The 16,983-nt window shown below is 49.1% G+C and overlaps 1 protein-coding gene across 2 annotated transcripts in view; it reads right to left on the minus strand.

The window, feature by feature from the left end:
- STK32A (serine/threonine kinase 32A) overlaps nucleotides 1-10,596 on the minus strand; it is a 37,111-nt gene extending 26,515 nt beyond the window's left edge. Inside the window, exons 1-2 of one of the 2 annotated variants that reach the window (XM_087753669.1) lie at nucleotides 10,395-10,596; nucleotides 7,032-7,215 (exon numbers count right to left, since the gene is read on the minus strand). In XM_087753669.1, the coding sequence (XP_087609795.1) occupies nucleotides 7,032-7,083 (52 nt within the window). In that variant the 5' untranslated portion in view covers nucleotides 7,084-7,215; nucleotides 10,395-10,596. Of the gene's footprint in view, nucleotides 1-7,031; nucleotides 7,216-10,315; nucleotides 10,373-10,394 lie in introns of those variants that run through there. The other variant, XM_087753671.1, reaches the window with a different exon arrangement.
- Between the last annotated feature and the right edge of the window lie 6,387 nt (nucleotides 10,597-16,983).

A 16,983-nucleotide genomic window follows, 5' to 3' on the forward strand; every position in this document is an offset into this window, starting at 1 on the left:
TGGGTTCAAACCCCGCTGCTGGTTGCTGGATGAGGTACCATAGCAATGATTACCGAGTTGAATGCTCTGAATCCTGCTAATGCTTCGCCAAGACGCTGGTGCAGCAGCGCTGTGCCCAGCAGCCATCAGCTAAGGAAAGGTCGCGCTCGGGGATCTGCTGCTTAACCGGCCGCTGCTGGCTGAACCAACCGCATCGAAACGCTCATTCAAGGCATCAGAAGAAGGCCTCTGATAGATTTATAACTCATCAGTTTTAATTAGTGTGACCCCTGGAACTGAGCGATACCACCAACGTAATGGGCTTGAAATCGCAGAGTTCATTCGCCTCGGGCCCCTCTTGTTTCCCCGCTGGCAGGGGCTGGACCCTGCGGCCGGAGTCACGGCTGCCGGCAGCCAGCGCGGGGCTGCAAGGGAGTGCTGTCCCCCAGTGAGGGTCACGGGAACCAGCGAACACCGAGTCCACCTCTGCCTTGCACGCCCTGCAGCACCCTCCACTCCCTGCTGAGGCCCACCGCCACCAGCTAGCTTAATGACCACCTCAGAAGGCAACCTGCCACGCTACTCTCAGTGGGTGTCCAGGTCTCACGGCCAGGAGGTCTGCCTTGGGGCTATTGCCATCATTACCCTATGTTAGCACAAACAGCAGGGTGTTCTGCCACCACAGACTTCACACCACCACTGGCACTTTGCTAAACGAGAGGAAAACATCAAGGTCTCTTTCCCTTTCAGCTTCAAGTGAAATAAGAATTAAAGCAGTTGCTGTACAAAAGAAACACAAGTTATGCCTGTGCTTGTCTGCTGAGAGCAGCCTGAGGCACCCTTAGGTGTCCTTCCAGCCTCAGTCTGCAGCTCCAGGCTGTCAAACCACAGGCTGGGCTGTGCTACCAAAGCTGACCCAGTGCTCGCTGCGGGCTGCTGACGGGGTCTTTCCAAAGCGCAGGCTCTGAGCTGGTCTTGCATGAAAGCCCTACGTGGAAGCTCCATCTGGTGCCACTGGCGTTGCCCTCTCAGGCTGACCTGAAATACTTCCATTACGTTCACACCATCCCCGAGCAGACAGGTTGGAGTGCGCCGAGCCCCCCAGCCCCCTCGCTCTGCCATGGCCCACTGCTCCAGCAGTGCTCAAATCTTCCCAGGCAGCTTTAACGGTACCAGAGAGCTCAGATGTACTCGGGCTCCGGCTGTGCCAGGCGTTAAAGCCAGTACTGGACCCACACACCAAGGGTCTGGTCAGCTGGGGAGCGAACAGGCGCAGTCACTTGGAAGTCTTGTTTGCACAGAAACACTGGCACACGAGCAACTTGTGCTTCAGGGTACAGAGCTTTTCCTCTCTGTGCTTTCTGAGACCACAGGTTGTCTTGAAAAGTGCAGCTCCCAACATAATTGTCATCTGCTGCTTTCTTCACTACCTGAACTGAACGGCACAGAAACCAAGAGGTGTTTGTCCCCAAAGCTTTTTATCAGATGAGATTGCCAGCTGTTGTTAATCACTGCCACAGCAACAGATGAATCCTCCTCGTTACGGACTTGCGCACGATACCCATCAGAAATAAACTTATTTTCCTCGGGACACGCCCTGCCTCTAAGCTAATACCAGGATAACAGGGCAGGCACCTACTGATCCTTGCCACCACACAACTGTAGAGAAGTGTACTCAGACTTTGCAAGTGTTGGGTTTTTTTTTTGTTTTGTTTTTTTTTAAACGAAATGCATGTATTTTTCAAAGAAATTAACTAGGCAGAGTGGGTTTCATTCAGCATAAACACGATGTATGAGGGTCACCAAACTGCCATATGGTCCGCTGAGCCTGCCCAAACTTCCTCCAAAAAAAAAGAAAAAAAAAAAAAGGCTGAAAACAGCCACTGCATACCTGGCCAGAAGTGTAATACCCACTGGTAACCCATGCTCAAAATAATTTTTTAAAACAGGCACACTGAATGTGTCCTTTTCATTGCCATTACTTTTTCAGTTAGGACGCTACAATTTAACCAAAACAAAGTTCATGGTTTCCAGCTATAGCACTTGGAAAAAATACCGGCTTTTAGGCACAGAGGCCCTTTTTCAAACCTGGAAAAACAGCTGCAAATATCAGAGCTAAATATGACATGATAATGATGATTGTGATAAGATAACAATTGTAATAAGAGAATGATTGATAATGATTGTAGTAAGATAATGATTGAATTTAACTAGATCTGTTTACCAGTTAGACCATCTGAGAGAAGGGTAGTGGATACCTGCAGAATAAAAAGGGAGAGTGAAGATGTTTATCACCTGCAGGGAAAAATGAGAGGGGAAAGCAGCCCTCAGCACCCGCTCCGGAGAGGTGAGCTGCAGGAGCTAGGTGCCGTGCAACGCAGCCCACGACCGCGGGGAGAGGGAGTCTCAGGTCCCCGGTGCTGGGACCCCGCACGGGGCTCTGCGAGAGCGGGGCAGACCACAAAACGCAGAGGTCCAGCCAGACATTAACATCTGGAACAGCTGCAAATCCAGAACAGTTAAGCCAGCAGCCAGATTTTGCATGTTAACACCCTCTACCTCCATTGACTTTTAATAGGAATGCTTTCATGAACATACTATCGCCCTATACCTCCTTGTCTTTTAATATTAATGTTTTCATTAGCATTTTAAACACGGGTCTATAACTGAGCTGCTCATGAGAAAGCTAAATTGCATACTTTTTGTTTAAGACTCTCAAACCAGGTACGATCACATTTTAACCTCTCTCTGTTTTAGCTTTCCTACCATTCCCGATTTTCACAGTGAGCCAGTCCAGAGTCTCACTTCCAAAGAGTACTGAAATTTGTGGTGTCCAAATCAGGAACCGAACACATGCTCTTCATCCTGAATCCACATCTACAGATTTGACAAGCCTCATTTCACTGCCTGATGGCATCTAAAACAATGAAAAAGCCAAAGCATTTGCCCTTCAGAGAGAAAATGCATGTGATATGCCAACGCAGACAAATTATGTTTAAGAGATGCCAAGGAAGATAACACAATTGCTATAAAGAACCAACTGAAGCATAAGCATGAAATACCATTTTGAAAGCAGGGGTTGTATTTCTAAACCCAGGTTCAAGGAACAATATTTAGGTAAAAAATACAGAACCTACCTAGCCATGAAAAGCATCCTCATCAGAGACAAGTCAACCCTGCCAAAGCCCCCAAACTCCATCTGCCAAGTGGAAGTCAATAATTCAGGGGGCTCAGGTCCTCCCATCCCAATACAGCTAGCACAACACCGCACAGTCTGTTATGACTTGTCCTCCTTTTGTCACCGTAATTTCCCCCACTTTCATTGTATTTCCTCCCTCCCTTCCTTCTCTGCTCTGCAGCCTCAGGAAAACAAGTCCCACCACAGGATCAGAAATGCTAACGCAAGTCCCTCCGTACTGGGGAGCTGAACTCGGTGCGGATCCAGGCAGAGGAACAAAGATACATCTAACGCTCTTCTGAATCCCAGGGCAACTTAAAGACAGAACAGCCGATTGTGCATTAGAGAGGACACTAGCAAAGGCCCACAGAATGATGTATGTCCATCTCACCCAGCCATTGTCCTCACCTACTATCTATTTCTGCTTTATCTTCCAACAAATTTGGCCAGCTGGGGAGAATATCTGGCTGCCATCCTTCAGGATGCTTTCCACACCCTTTTGCCCAGAAGCGGCACAAACAAAATCCAGCTTTTAACGTGGTCTCATCCTGACTACATCAGGAGGGGAGATCACCTTCCAGCACTGAACCTTCTGTCTGGTTATTACGTTTTCTTTTCATCTCACTAGCTTATTATCCACGACTGTGCCTACTCAGAGAAAATGCTGAGAGAAAAATAATGCTATCATCCCACTTTAGCCAAAGGCAAACAAAGCCCCTTGGAGAAGTCCATCTCAAAAAAAAACCCAAACAAACAAACAAAAAAAAAACCCAACCAAAAAAACACCCCAAAAAAATCATTGCGCCACAGAAAATAGTCAAATTATAGCAACAGCAATTTGGAAACATATGCAAGAGGCGCTATGACTATGTGTGCATATCAAAGGACAACAGGAGGCCGAGCAAGGCATGAGCCCTGCTGCCCTGTTGTGTGCACAGCAGAAGGCGGTCCACGCTCCACAGAGCGAACGGCCGGGCTGCGGGAGGAGAAGGGAGCCCACCACTAAAGAACGGAGACACAGCAAGGTGAAGCAATTTGCCCACGGCTATTCAGAAAACTACAGCACAATATAAATCCAGGTGTTTTCACCCTCAAGTCAGCTCCTTAACAACCCTGTTTTGCAAAAGGTTTCACCTTGTTGCAGCTGCCTGAGTATTCTCCAAGTCATTGGGTTTTTTTTTATTTTTAAGCAATGGAGAGGTAGTATAGAGAAATGAAATCACTGAACGTTACAGCACAGTTCTCTGGGAAGCAGACCCAATTCTTTGGTGCAATGGCAAAATGCTCGTTAGACCGGGATGTTTCCTCCTCCCGCCTCCCCCAGCTCTGGGTCCCAGCAATGCCTCCGGTGAGCGGCATCTGGCAGGCAACTGCCCGACCGGCGATGCAGCTGCAGCACTGCACTGCCAGAGGTGGCATTCACCTGAGAAGAAGTGCCAGAGGTGGAATTCACCAATTCAGGCTGTGAAGAATCAGGTGCCTTCCTGGCACCAGAGCACTGCCACTGTTCACGCTATTGCTGTTCATATTTACGCAGGTCCCAAAGGAAAAGGCTCTCTACAGCACAGTCAAAGAGCTGGGACCGCTCTCCACCGGCCGCAGCCCAGGGAAGTGACCTGCCAGTGTCACGGAGCAGAAGAGCTGTTATGCTGCTTCCTGCTGTACCTGGCAGCTCTTAATTAATTTCAATTTTAATTGCAATTAGAATAAGGACAAGATTGTGACATCTAAGGTGATACAATCTCTGGTCACAAATTTGCCAAGATAATGGAAAAGTTAACAGGGGACACCACCATTTCAGCTGGGTTTCTTTCCCCCCAGTATACTAAAATATGACTAATTAGAGAAAAAAACGTGCTACCACTGTTTAAATTTGGGCAGGGCCATGAAAGCACAACTGCACCAGTCTGGACACTGTATCTGGGTGCAAGGGTGACCCCTGAGCCTACTGAAACTCAACAGATCAACACTGAACCCCTTGAGATGGTCAGGACCAGGCCTTTCCCTTGCCTTGCCAGCATGACACACAATTGCATCGAGCACGGGGTATGGCATTTCACACTTGGAAAGCCCAGTGCCCTTTGCCACAGAGCTAACAGGGGCTTCACATGCTGTCAGGTTTTGCTGAAACCAAGCCCTTTCCAAGCCCAGAACTGGCTCTCATAAGAAATCACCAGTCCGAGGAGATTTACAGGACAGTCACCCTGTACACGTCACCACATTGCTCGGGGTATTATTTATTTCTCTGCCACGGGAGCTGATGCCACACGAGGTATGTCGAAGCCAGAGAACGACTCAGCAGAGAGACAAGCCACCCCAATGAAAATTCAATTTGTTACAGTCAATCTCACAGCCAGGACATATCACCCCAAGGAAGGTGATTGGGAATGCGAAAACTATTAGTCATCCTGAGCTAGCGCAGGTAGTTATTTATGAGAGATGCAAATATTGAGCATTTAGATGCACCAGGAATAAAATCTCCAGGAAAACCTCACAGCATGGATTTCTTTGCATTAAAGTAAGTGGGAAAAAAATATGAAAAACAAAGAAAAATCACAAGCAGTTGCATTATTCATTTGGGATCAACAGCCAATTTAGCCAAACAGCCACGCACACGCAGCTGGCATTGCGGGCACAGCAGCACAGAGTACGAGGACGGAGCGATTCACCAGCTCCTTTTGCGCCTGGAGGGCGACAGCAGCAAACACAGACCCCAAAGTGCGAAATCTTCTCTGCGGGCTGACAAACCGAGGCGCACGGGGAAGGGCTGGATCACAGCCGGGAGGTTTGGGGCAGCAAGGGGAACACGCTGCTGCGCAGTCACTTCGCCCTTCCCCAAGCGGCACATGAGACCGAACAGCGGGACGGCCACAGCCCGGGGCAGAAGGCTGTGTTACCACAAGCCCCAACGTCACTACTCGGGTTATAATCACTGCCTTTCCAGAATTTAAGCGCATTCCTCCTCAACACCTCTTTCCTCAAGGAGCTGAGTGAGGAAGGCCAGGTTTTGGTCAATGTCCCCTCCTTCTCCCCTTACGTCCCCAGTAATCAGGATTACGTCTTCCCTGACTGGAGTTCTTACCTTTGGGACAGCAGTTTATGAGTCATCTAGGTTCTCATATATTTTACTTTTATTTGTATGTATTTGTATTTATCTACATATGCATTTTATGATTGTACCCAGGTGAAAGCCCATATGGCAGTTAGCAAGCTGACTCATGGAACAGGAAATATATTTATGGAACAATCTTTTCATGACTGTCTCTACAATCTTGGCAGCACAGTGACAGTGGCCTCCAGTACTGCTCTCAGCAATGTATTCTCCTTTTCCAGCTGACCAAGCCCATGTGCTGGTCTTCCAGTGCTAATGAGCAGAGCTGCCCAGCTGGGCAGTCACCAGGATCCTCCACCTCTGCTGCTGCTGACCGGGTCTCTCTCGGTGGCCCTCCCACCAAGCCCAAATCAAGGATGGGAACACGCATTGCTCAAGCTATCTCCCCACCACACTTCATGCCAGTCCTCCTCGTGCTGTGATCTCCAGAATAAACCTCCCCTGCCTCCAGAACAGCAGCATTTCTTCCCTGCCTTCAAAGCGCCTGGCCCGGAGACATCTCAAAAACCAAACCTCTACCAACAGTTATTCTCCCAGTGCCCAGCCGCAGAGAGGGGAGACAAAAGGACGCCCTGACACCTGACCACAGCTCTGCAGTAGACCAAGGGCACGCTGCTGCTGCAGACCTTGACAGGCCTTTGCTTAACCCAGGCGTCCGGGTGTTTGCAACCCCAGCACGGGAGCTGGCGGTGACTCTCAGAGTCACAGTCTCTGCACAGGTGGACTTTGAAGTCCCAGACAATAACTAGGAAAAGCTCTTACCATCTTCGTTTTCATCAAAGGCTGGTGACTTGCTGGAGGTGTTTGCTCCCATGGTGTGTTCAGCCCAGGCTCAGCTCTCTCCACTTCTCTCAGTTACGTTACCACCCTCGAAGCCGGTGTCGCCAGGACGGTGGCACCCACAGGTCACTCCCAGCGGACCTGGGCAATGTTCTGCTGCTGCATCCTGGAGAAGGCAGGAGGCAAAAACTGATCATTATTCAGGATTAATAAGCATTTTGTAGCTTGCAAATTTCTCACTGGAGGTTCACTGCTCTGGAGACAAAACTGAGTATGAGGGAAAAAGCACATTATAATGGAGTTTACTAGAGAAACCCAGTAGCATCATGACCCTGTAACCTAGACCAGGACTGCTGCCCACCAAGGGAAGTGTAGAAATAGGCTAAGAGACCAAAAGATCTGAGGATCTGGCTCATGTTTGCTGTATCATCCAGTGTATTATATTTTGTAGCTTCAATGATGACTAATTGTAGTGAGGTCAATATCCAAAATAAATGGACATAGTGACTTGGCCAGATAAAATGAGAAAGGCACTTTTGACTACTAAGGTCATGTGGAAGTGTAAAAGGTATATAAGAAGAAATTCAAAGTGTCACCCTTTTGATTTAAGCTGTTACAGAAGCCTTTCATTTGGGACAAACGCATACTTTTTTTTTTTAAATTAAAAGATTTAATGGAAAATTAAGGTGCAGTTACCACTCAGTTTCTTCAAAAAGTGTTTTGGATATGAACTGCGAACAAAAAAGAAAACCTTCTGATTTACGGTTCAGTGCTGGCTGCAGTGGCTGGTTTTCCTCTTACACTGCGAAAAGACAGGTCTGTTCATTAGCAGACAACACAGGCTTTAATTTTCCAATTCTCCCCTGAACACACACATGTATACCGGAGAATATGATTCTGTATAGTTTAGTGACAGTCGGGATAGCTTGAATGATCTTATATGGGTACAGCAGCAGTTTTATTTTTAAAGCGCTTACATGCAAAGCACCTTCATATGCTTATTTTGATACTGACATCCCTGTGAAATACACATTTATTTCTTGTTGGAAGTACAAAGCTCTAAAGGAATAGAATGAGGGAGTAACAGTGCAGCACAATCCGGACTTTGTACAGCCTGGAGCGTTCTCCAGGGCATTCGTATTTTCACTGAACGCTTAAGGATGCAATGCAGCCTTATTCATTTTTCTCAGATCTACACTCTGAAAACACAGCTACTGAGTAGCTTCACTTTTTTACTTTAAGTAACAAAATCATGTTATTGAAGCACAAAAGGGAGGAATAAAAAAAAAAATGTTGGAGAAGAGATAATTACTGGGACAGTCTTGGAAACTGGGAGTGCCATGGGATGCTATGGGTCCCCTGCACCAGCACGCTCAGCTCCTTCCCTCCAGCTACCTTTATCTCCACCACTCAGCCGGGAACTCGGCTCTAACCTCACGCCTGGGGTCAGGATGATTACCTTAAAGCAAGTGCCAAAGCTTGCCTGAAGTTTAAAAGCAACCCCTATATTTGGGTGTCATCCTGAACTGGGCTGCAGTGATGTAAAATTCATCCCCAGTATGACAATCCTGGGAATCCAACTGTGGATGGCACTGCAGCAGCTGCCAAAGCGATGTACGGCTGACTGCAATGGTCTCCATCCTCCCCACGTCAGCTGGAGCTGAGAGGTCTCCCAGCACCCCTCAAAGTCTCTCCCTGCACTAGCAAGAGGCATCCAGAACAGATCAGAGGCAGCACACAAGGCACTCTCTCTCCAAGCCATTTTACAATCTCAACTGCAACCCACCCATGCTGCTGCTGTGTTTCTCGCAGATCTCGCTATTCCCAAAGAGCAGGGGAGTTTGCTTTTCTCAAAAGGCAAAAAAACCCCAGTGCAAACTGTTAAAAAAACCTAAAATCTTGATTTCTCATCTCAGAGAACTGAAACAAGATCCAACAATAAAACAAATGAAGCAGCAAATGTTTGCAATCCCTCCCGGTGCCTCCGAAGGGAACAGATCGAGCCTTCAGTCTGAAACAAAGCCACACCAGCACCTCTTCTCAAGCCCCAAAACTTACTCTTCAGAGGAAAAACGCACCTTCAGATGTAATAGCTACAAATCAGGTTCGCATACTGATGCTTCTGCATCACAGTGATCTTATTGGTGTCAACCAAGGTCAGCTGCTCAAGGCAATTTTCTTGTATAGGAGTCTGTAGCTTAATTTATTTTTGACAATACGTCAGTACATAAAAGCTATGAGAAACGGGCACTGGTATTCCTTGAAGTTAAACTAGTCTGAGTAGTAATTGCTAGAATTTGTATCTTTATATGGTGTACCCAGGGTAAGAAATGATACATCTTTTCCCGTTTGGCACTGCAAAGTCACAAAATGATTAAAATCATTACTTTCCCTCCAGCCCAGACAACTAACGCTTCCACATTAACTTCATGCTCAGTTGTTCCATGAGCAGCACGGCAGCAGCTCCGCTCGTCAGCGGTCCCGGGGGCTCGTCAGCGGTCCCGGGGGCTCGTCAGCGGTCCCGGGGGCTCGTCAGCCAGTCTGGCCACCACAGCAGAAATTTTACAGGCGTGAGAAAGCAGCCACTTGGGAATGCCCAGGCTCCCACCTCCGGAGCCAGGCAGCACACCTTCACATCGCCACGCGTATTTTACCCTCAACAAGATAAGTGTAAAACCAAAGCAAAGCAGAGGAAAAGTAACCACTTGAGCGCTGTCGCCAGGGTTTTCCACTCGCACCGCAAGCGGGCTGTGCTCTCTAACGAGGACAAGAGCTCAGCAGCACTAAGGAAAGGGTTAAGGCGTTTATAGAAGAGGCGAGCCGCTAGTCACAGCGTTAGAAATATCACTGATGGGTGACTCCTCAGAAGAGGACCCCTGACTCAGAGGGGTCCACAAATAATTTCTCTGAACACCTCTTCATTGCTTAAGCGCTGCTCAGGGGCGGGGGTGCTGCTGCTGTTCTGCTGAGCAACCGAAACCGGGCAGTAGCACAGCAACACATGACATTACCCTACCGCTTTCGTCCCAGAGAAACTACCGATTATTCTGAACTCTTCCGCAGCCACAAGGAAGGGCAGGAAGGATGAGAGCAGGTACTATCGGTGTCACCTTTGCTCCTCGCCCCGCTGGAGCCCTTCCCTGGCAGCCTGCCCCTGCGACCTCCCAGCCTGAAAACGCCCACCCCGCTGCAGGCAGCGATGAAGTTACCGCCCGCAAACCCCGCGCCCTCCGAGCTGTCGCCAACAGCAAGCAAGCGCCCCTTACCCAAGCCGCGGGGGACGAGGATCAGCCCCGGGCTGATGCAGCCCCCGGACTGGCGAGCACACCCGAAGCAGGCACCTACCTCGGGGAGGGGAAGGCAGGGAGGGGGCCGCGGGCGGGACCGAGCGGCCGCCTGGAGCGGGCAGCAGCAACCTGCGGCGGGGAGGAGAGGAGCGGAGCCCGGGAGGAGCCGGAGCAGCCCGGGAGGAGCCGGCCGCCCCGCGGGGTCCCGGCCAGCGCCCCCGCCCCGGGCGGGAGGAGCCTGCGGCAGCGCGGGCGAAGGCCCACGCGTGGGGCCGCAGCCCGACCACGCTGCCACGCCCCCGGGGGCCGCGGGGCGGTGAGGACGGGGCCCCCCCGGCCCCGGCCCCGGTCCCGGTCCCGGCCCTGCGGCCGCGGTTCGCCCCGGTGCGGCTGGCAGCGGCTACCGGCTGCAGAAGCGGCAGCGGCGCGGGCGGCCTGGGAAGCGCTGCTCCGAGCGGCACCTCCGCTTCGCCGTGACAGTCCTGCGGCCAGGGGAAGGACGGGCGCGTCTGATCGCCCTGCACACGACGGAAAACCTCCTGCCATTTCGAGCCGTGCTCCCGGACTGTTCCCTTTGCCCGGTCTGGGATTTATTCCTTCTTTTTAACTCATGTGATGCCGCAGATTTTTATTCCTTCTGATAAGGGAAGGGTCAGGTGCTGAAACTCCCCCCCCCCCCTACCCAGGTGCACCCTGTCTGAGGGCGAGGAGTTACCCTCGTTGGGAAGGGGCCAGCCCCACGGGGTGCTGAGCACCCTGCCTCCAGCCCAGCCCGGCACTCCCTCGCTCTGATCACCGCCAACCTGCCCACCCTCGGGGGCACAGCTCACACCCTGGGGTAAAGCAAGGTCCCACCTGAGCACAGCCCGAGTTATTTTGCTCTTAGCCTGAGGTATTTTGCTCTTTGTAAGGCCGAGTCGCAGTGGGCAGGCTGCCTCCTCTGTCCAGGCACATTCCTATTTGAAAGGATCCCGTAAAAAGGCAGACACTGCATTTCCCATCCCATTGTCTGTATTCTTTGTCCACTGGCTTTTCTCTCTCATTCTTGAGTGGTTGGAGCAGGCTCCAAGCCTCCTGGGGCTCCTAGGGAGAGCAGTCCTTGCCCCAGCACAGCTAGAAGTCAGAGTAATTACCCAGTTTTAGCCCTATTCATGTATTACTTAGAGAAGAACCAACAAGCTGAAACACAGCTTGGGTTCCCCTAAAACTCTGAATTTTAGTCAAATGCACCAAATCAAATCGTCTGAAAAATAAACACGTGGGCTGCAGAAGAAGAAAGAGGCTGGATTCACTGCAGAGCTGGACCAGGGGATGCCTGTCCTCACCACCCAGCCTGGAGGTAAGAAGACTTAGCAGGGCTCTGGAGACGGGTCAGCTCTCCGTCAGGAGGACCCCAGCTCCCGTCCCTGGGGGACGACCTGCACACCCCTACAACGAGGATGGGGATCCAGCAGTTATCACACAGAAATAAAATAACAAAGTGGCTGAAATAAAAGCATCTCTGGTGGGTAGGATAACAAGTTCATGCTGCAGGGAATGTTTAGTGATTAATCTACAGCTCCAGCAATGGGAGAGGCCTGAGATTCCCTTCCCTGCCCAAGGTCAGACTTTACCTTTCAGAGCATCCACCTGCAGTCTTTTGCATGGTCAAAGCAGCTTTTCCTGAACAGACTAAAATTTGCTGGATTCAGGATCCTTTCTATTTCGTCTTTCACACTGGTGATTCAAATGAAATTTGAAAACTTTTACCTTAAGTCATTAGAATTCTTTTCTAAACATTATTCTTAAGATTTTATTTTCAACAAAAGCTAGAACCTGGGACAAAACCAGTACAGTTAGTGGCATCAGCAGTGAAAATGTTACAGAAGTATTAATTCAGAGTTGTTCTCTGCAGAGCAGGTCATCTGGAGAGTTTCGGTATCTCTGTACGTTGACAGAAATAAAATATTAAAGCCGAATTCCAGAGTGGGCCAAAGAAACAGCAAATGAGAGGGCAGACGGCAGCTCTCCTGCAAGAGCTTCTGAGGAGCAGCCAGCTCTGCCCCCAGCCCGGCAGCGGCGCGGGCTCCAGCCCAGCTGCGCCTGCCCGGCCACCGCTGGGAAACGGGGGAACACCGCTCGGCTCGGTGCCAGCTGACGGCTGGCGTGGGATTCATTTTCCATGGCAAACAGAGTCTCATCTCCTTCAGCTGGGCTTTGTTTCATCTGCAATAAAAAGAGGGCACACTTGAAAAAAAAAATCAGTAAAACTTTTCTCCCAGTTTCCTTAAGAAAACTGGAGCTTTCCTACTCTGTCAACTCAGAAACAGGAGGCATGCCCCAAGTAGAGGAATTTTTTCAGTGGGAATAGAAAAAGGGACTTTGTTCCAAAAGCAGACACCCATTCACTGAACTAATTCACTTACCTATGTAACGTGCTACCAATCTACCGCACAAAATAGGGGCATTGTGTACAGATGGATTAGGGAATAATGAACTGCAGTTATCTTTTCTGCTACCCACATACTTGCAGCCTTCCTTCACTTCAGCTGACACCCATTTGTCCAACTTCAAAACTTAGGGAAAGTGCTGAAAATTTCCTCTTATATGCAGTACATGGCCTCCAGAACTGTCGCAGGTGAATCCAGAGAACTACCTGCCTGAAAGGAAAATGCCCTATGTGTACTTATGAGCTACGTGTCCAAAATAGGCTTTAAAGTTTATATCAGAGCCATTTGCATAGATTTTCCTCAAATCAAACAAAACCAACACTTCCTAGCAGGTAGACCCAAGAGCAGCAAGACCAAGAGGAGATCAGGATTGAGGCACGCAGCAGCAGCAGATACCCTGTCCCACCGCAGACTGCCACCGCGCAGGACATCTCTGGGCAACAGATGAAGATGTACTCCTGGTGCCGCACCAGAGCTGGGAAGCAGGAGTGAAATTCCTAGATGTTCACTGCAGAGAAGAAGCAGCGGTGGGGTGTGCCTGCACCGAAACATGCCAAGCAGAAACTCAGGGAAGAGGAGTGGGCTCACCAAGGCACCCGTCATGCGGAACAGCCACCTCCAGCTTCCCCGGTTGGTGACATGGGAGCACCACTGCTGCCCAACGGTAGATCTCTGGTGCCTTCTAATGGAGAAGAGGCAAGGCTGATCCCTCTCTGAGAGGCTCCTGCGACAAATCAAACCTCTGCACCTCCACTGGCATAGAAATCCTTCCCTCCCACCCCAGCCTCTGCGCACAGGGCAAAGCCCCCAGGCTCTGCAGAGGTCTGAGGGAGCGAAGCACCAAATTGCTGCCACTGAATTAAAAAAAAAAGGTTTTATTCTCTTTTTTACGATTTTAACTATTCAGCCAACTATATTTTTGTTTCAAGTACCAAACTAATTTTTAGCAATGGCTTACAGAAGTAGAGAAGCTTAGCTGTATTTACAGTACCTATTTCCCAGAACCTTAAGCCCTAAAAGAAGTGAAATTATACTGAGCAGCCATATCTCAGCTGTACCCTCTGGTGAACTTTAACATTATGGTATGTCTTCTATGTGTCAGCTTTTAATATCCATTGCTGGCATCTCTTGTGGTTAAAGTGGGCTCACTTTCACTACTGAATTAGAGGTATTTCGTATGTTTTGCAGGTGGATGCTTGTTTAAAAGTATAGGTATCGATATACATATTTAATCGAGCTTAAAACTGGTATGTTGAATATTTTAATCTACATCATTTAGTTTCCCCAGTGCTTTCAGCCCACAAAAACCTCCTGCAGGTGCCTGTACCCACTCAGTGCTGGAGGGGCGAGGTCTCCACCCAGAGACAGCAATTCTGCCATGAGCCACAGAGGATCACGGCGGACTGACGCTCTCCTTTCTAGGGCTGACACGGAGAGCAACAGCTTCTTGGTTCAGATACCTACACCCAGAGTCATCACTGGAAGGTGAAGTCTGCTTGTGGGGAATCACGAGTGGGCAGCCGATGGCTCGTGCTTCCTAAATCCCCAGCGGTGGCAGCTCCTGGCGCCTGGTCCCTTCGCTGCTCACAGCGCTACGGGGAGGTGTGGACCACCCAGGGCTGCCCTCCAGCAGCACTGTCTCTCCCACAAGCAGGGAACGAGGTTTCTCTGGATGGGCAAATCTGTCCCTGGTGTCAGTTGGCCCACCTAACCCATATGGAAGCAAGGACTCGTTTATTCCAGCTGAGGATCATACTTCTGTTTATTAGTAAACAGACTGCAAACCCTCCCGGGGGGCAGGGAGGAATGATATTATTCCTCTGAAGGGCCCTTAAAAGTCATGAGATGAGATTTGCTTAAGAAAAATCACGAGAGGAGACTCCTTCTCCAAGGACACAGCTTCAAGTGTGACAGTGCACAAAAAAATCGTTGTCTTCAGCAGATCACGTGAAACAGTGCCAATATCATACATTAGCTTGAATAAAAGGCTTTGGAAAGCTCTAAGGCAGAGATGGATAAGCTAAACAATCAAAAGCCCTGTTAGGGTTTGGAGGGTTTTTTTAGTTTATATTTGACAAATATAATTGCTACCTTTATCCTCAAGAATCAAAATGGTCCATGCCTGGGAGGTACAAAGTCCAAATTCCTCCCTCAGCCAGGAGGACGTGGGTATGGGTATTTCCTGCCTATTCCGGGTCTTAGCTTTAACCAGAAAAGAAGCAAATATTAAACAATTTGGGAGATGGGGGAGTCAATGTAGCAGAAGTTTTGCTGCTGGCATCATGGTACCTAGGGTGTCAGCTGCACCCCCTGGGACTTCTCGTATCTCTGGCCCTGGGTCAGGAATATGTCATCCAACCTCTATTCTTGTACCAGGACTGTGTTGCAAAGTGCTCCTTTACCTCGCTGGTGTGCCAGAGGAATCCAGAGCCCACGAAGGAAGGGACTTCCACACCGCCAGTTGCTACTGCCAAAAGTGGAAGCCATTTGGCTTCTGTTCACCATATGCACAGCTCGCTCACAGCTCTTTTAAACCCTGTGCAAACGTCTCTTCTTTTGGAGAGACAGCACAAAACAAGAAAGGAGACACTCAAGCATTCCCTCTGCCATGGGAGGAACTGAACCAGCCCCTGCTGACTGCAACACAGAGCTGGGGATACTGGTTAGACAGTATTTTGCGTACTTCTGATTTTCAGACAAATGTTTCCTTTAGGGTGAGAAAGCTGCACTTTCAAAGCAAGCAATCTGCAGCAGGGTCTTCCCTGGAAGAGTGTGGGGCCCATACACATCCTAGTCAGCTGTTCTCATTCACCTTCACAAAAGAAAATAATCTGTTCTTGTTAATTTTTTTCCATAGTCACTTTGCAGTACAGCTTGATCTTTTTCATTCTTTCTGTAACCCCTTGTTCAGCTTCCTGAGTTCATACACATGCGATGTAATTATTCCCCAGAATTTTTAGCAGGAAAGGCTCCTCACTGGCTTTTAGGAGCTGTACTTTGAAGCAGCAATGACATGTCTCCACTACCAGCTCCTCATGCACTGTACACAACAGGCATTCTTCAAAAATGCTGTTAGAATAACGCTACGGGACCACGTGGCATTTCATCAGTGCCTGCTGAAGAACCACTAAGACGTGCTTGGGCTTTTCTGCATGCAACACTTTACGCTGCTCATGTTCATATTGGAGTAGAGCTGAGTCAAATACCAAATAGCTGTTACGTACCAGAACAAAGCATACTTCTGGGAAGGCTCCTTAAACAGGCACAAGGCTTTATCCTCAGTGATACCCTCCATCTTGTAGCTGGTTTCTGTAATAATGGTCCAAGTAAAGGGAGCTTGCTTTTTGACAGGCATCATACTGTGTCAGCCTCAAGCTGGTTTGCTCTGGATGGCTTCAGTCATCCTCTGCCGTTTCAGGGTAGGACTGACCCTTCTCCACTGTGCAGTACGCTTACAGCATGCTCAGACTGAAATACATCTAACTGATAGCAGAATTTGGCTGACAAGTACCAGGTTCTGTCCCTGGGCTGACTGCTTAACTGCAGGCCTGAAAGGCAAAGGAGGGCATTGTTGGGGTTAAACTGATCTCCTCCTGCGCAGTTTTAGCTTTTGACAGCATGTTAACAAATGCAGTTAGAGCCCATTTAAAAACCTAAAACATCTGCTAAATCATCAGAGCACAGCCATGTTTTCCCCTTTGAGTTAAACTGCCTTTAAAAAATAAAAAATCAAACCAAAAAGAACCCTAAAAACCCAAGAAAAGCTCTGGCGAACACTTTTGAGCAAAAGACACTTATGCCAGTTAAAAGCTGCCAGAGGTGGAACTTGCACTTCCGTAGACAGACAGCCCAAATCACTTCAGCAGTTAGGTCTCATTTACACTCGTTTAAGCAGAAGAGTGTAACCGACAGCAGGACTGTTACCTCGTCCTCTGCACAGGGATGAATTTCTCCCTGAAGGAGGACAGCAACTCAGGCATGCTTTTTCAAAACATCATTAAAATTAAAAAATCCACTCCTGAAACCTTCTTTCCCTGCACACTCAGAGGCACAGGAAAAGCAATCGAAGCAGGCTGGATGCTAGCAAGCAGAATTTCAGCATCTCAGGTGTCCAAAATGTCATCACGTGGATCAGTCCAACAAGGAAGGAAGCCATGGCTAAGGATTCATCTGGTTTTCCCAACTGACATACATCCCATTACACTTGCATGTTGTCAT

The sequence above is a fragment of the Nipponia nippon genome, unplaced genomic scaffold (genome assembly GCF_047370975.1).
Source record: "Nipponia nippon isolate SJK-2023a ecotype South Korea unplaced genomic scaffold, ASM4737097v1 scaffold_17, whole genome shotgun sequence".
Taxonomy (NCBI): Eukaryota; Metazoa; Chordata; class Aves; order Pelecaniformes; family Threskiornithidae; genus Nipponia; species Nipponia nippon.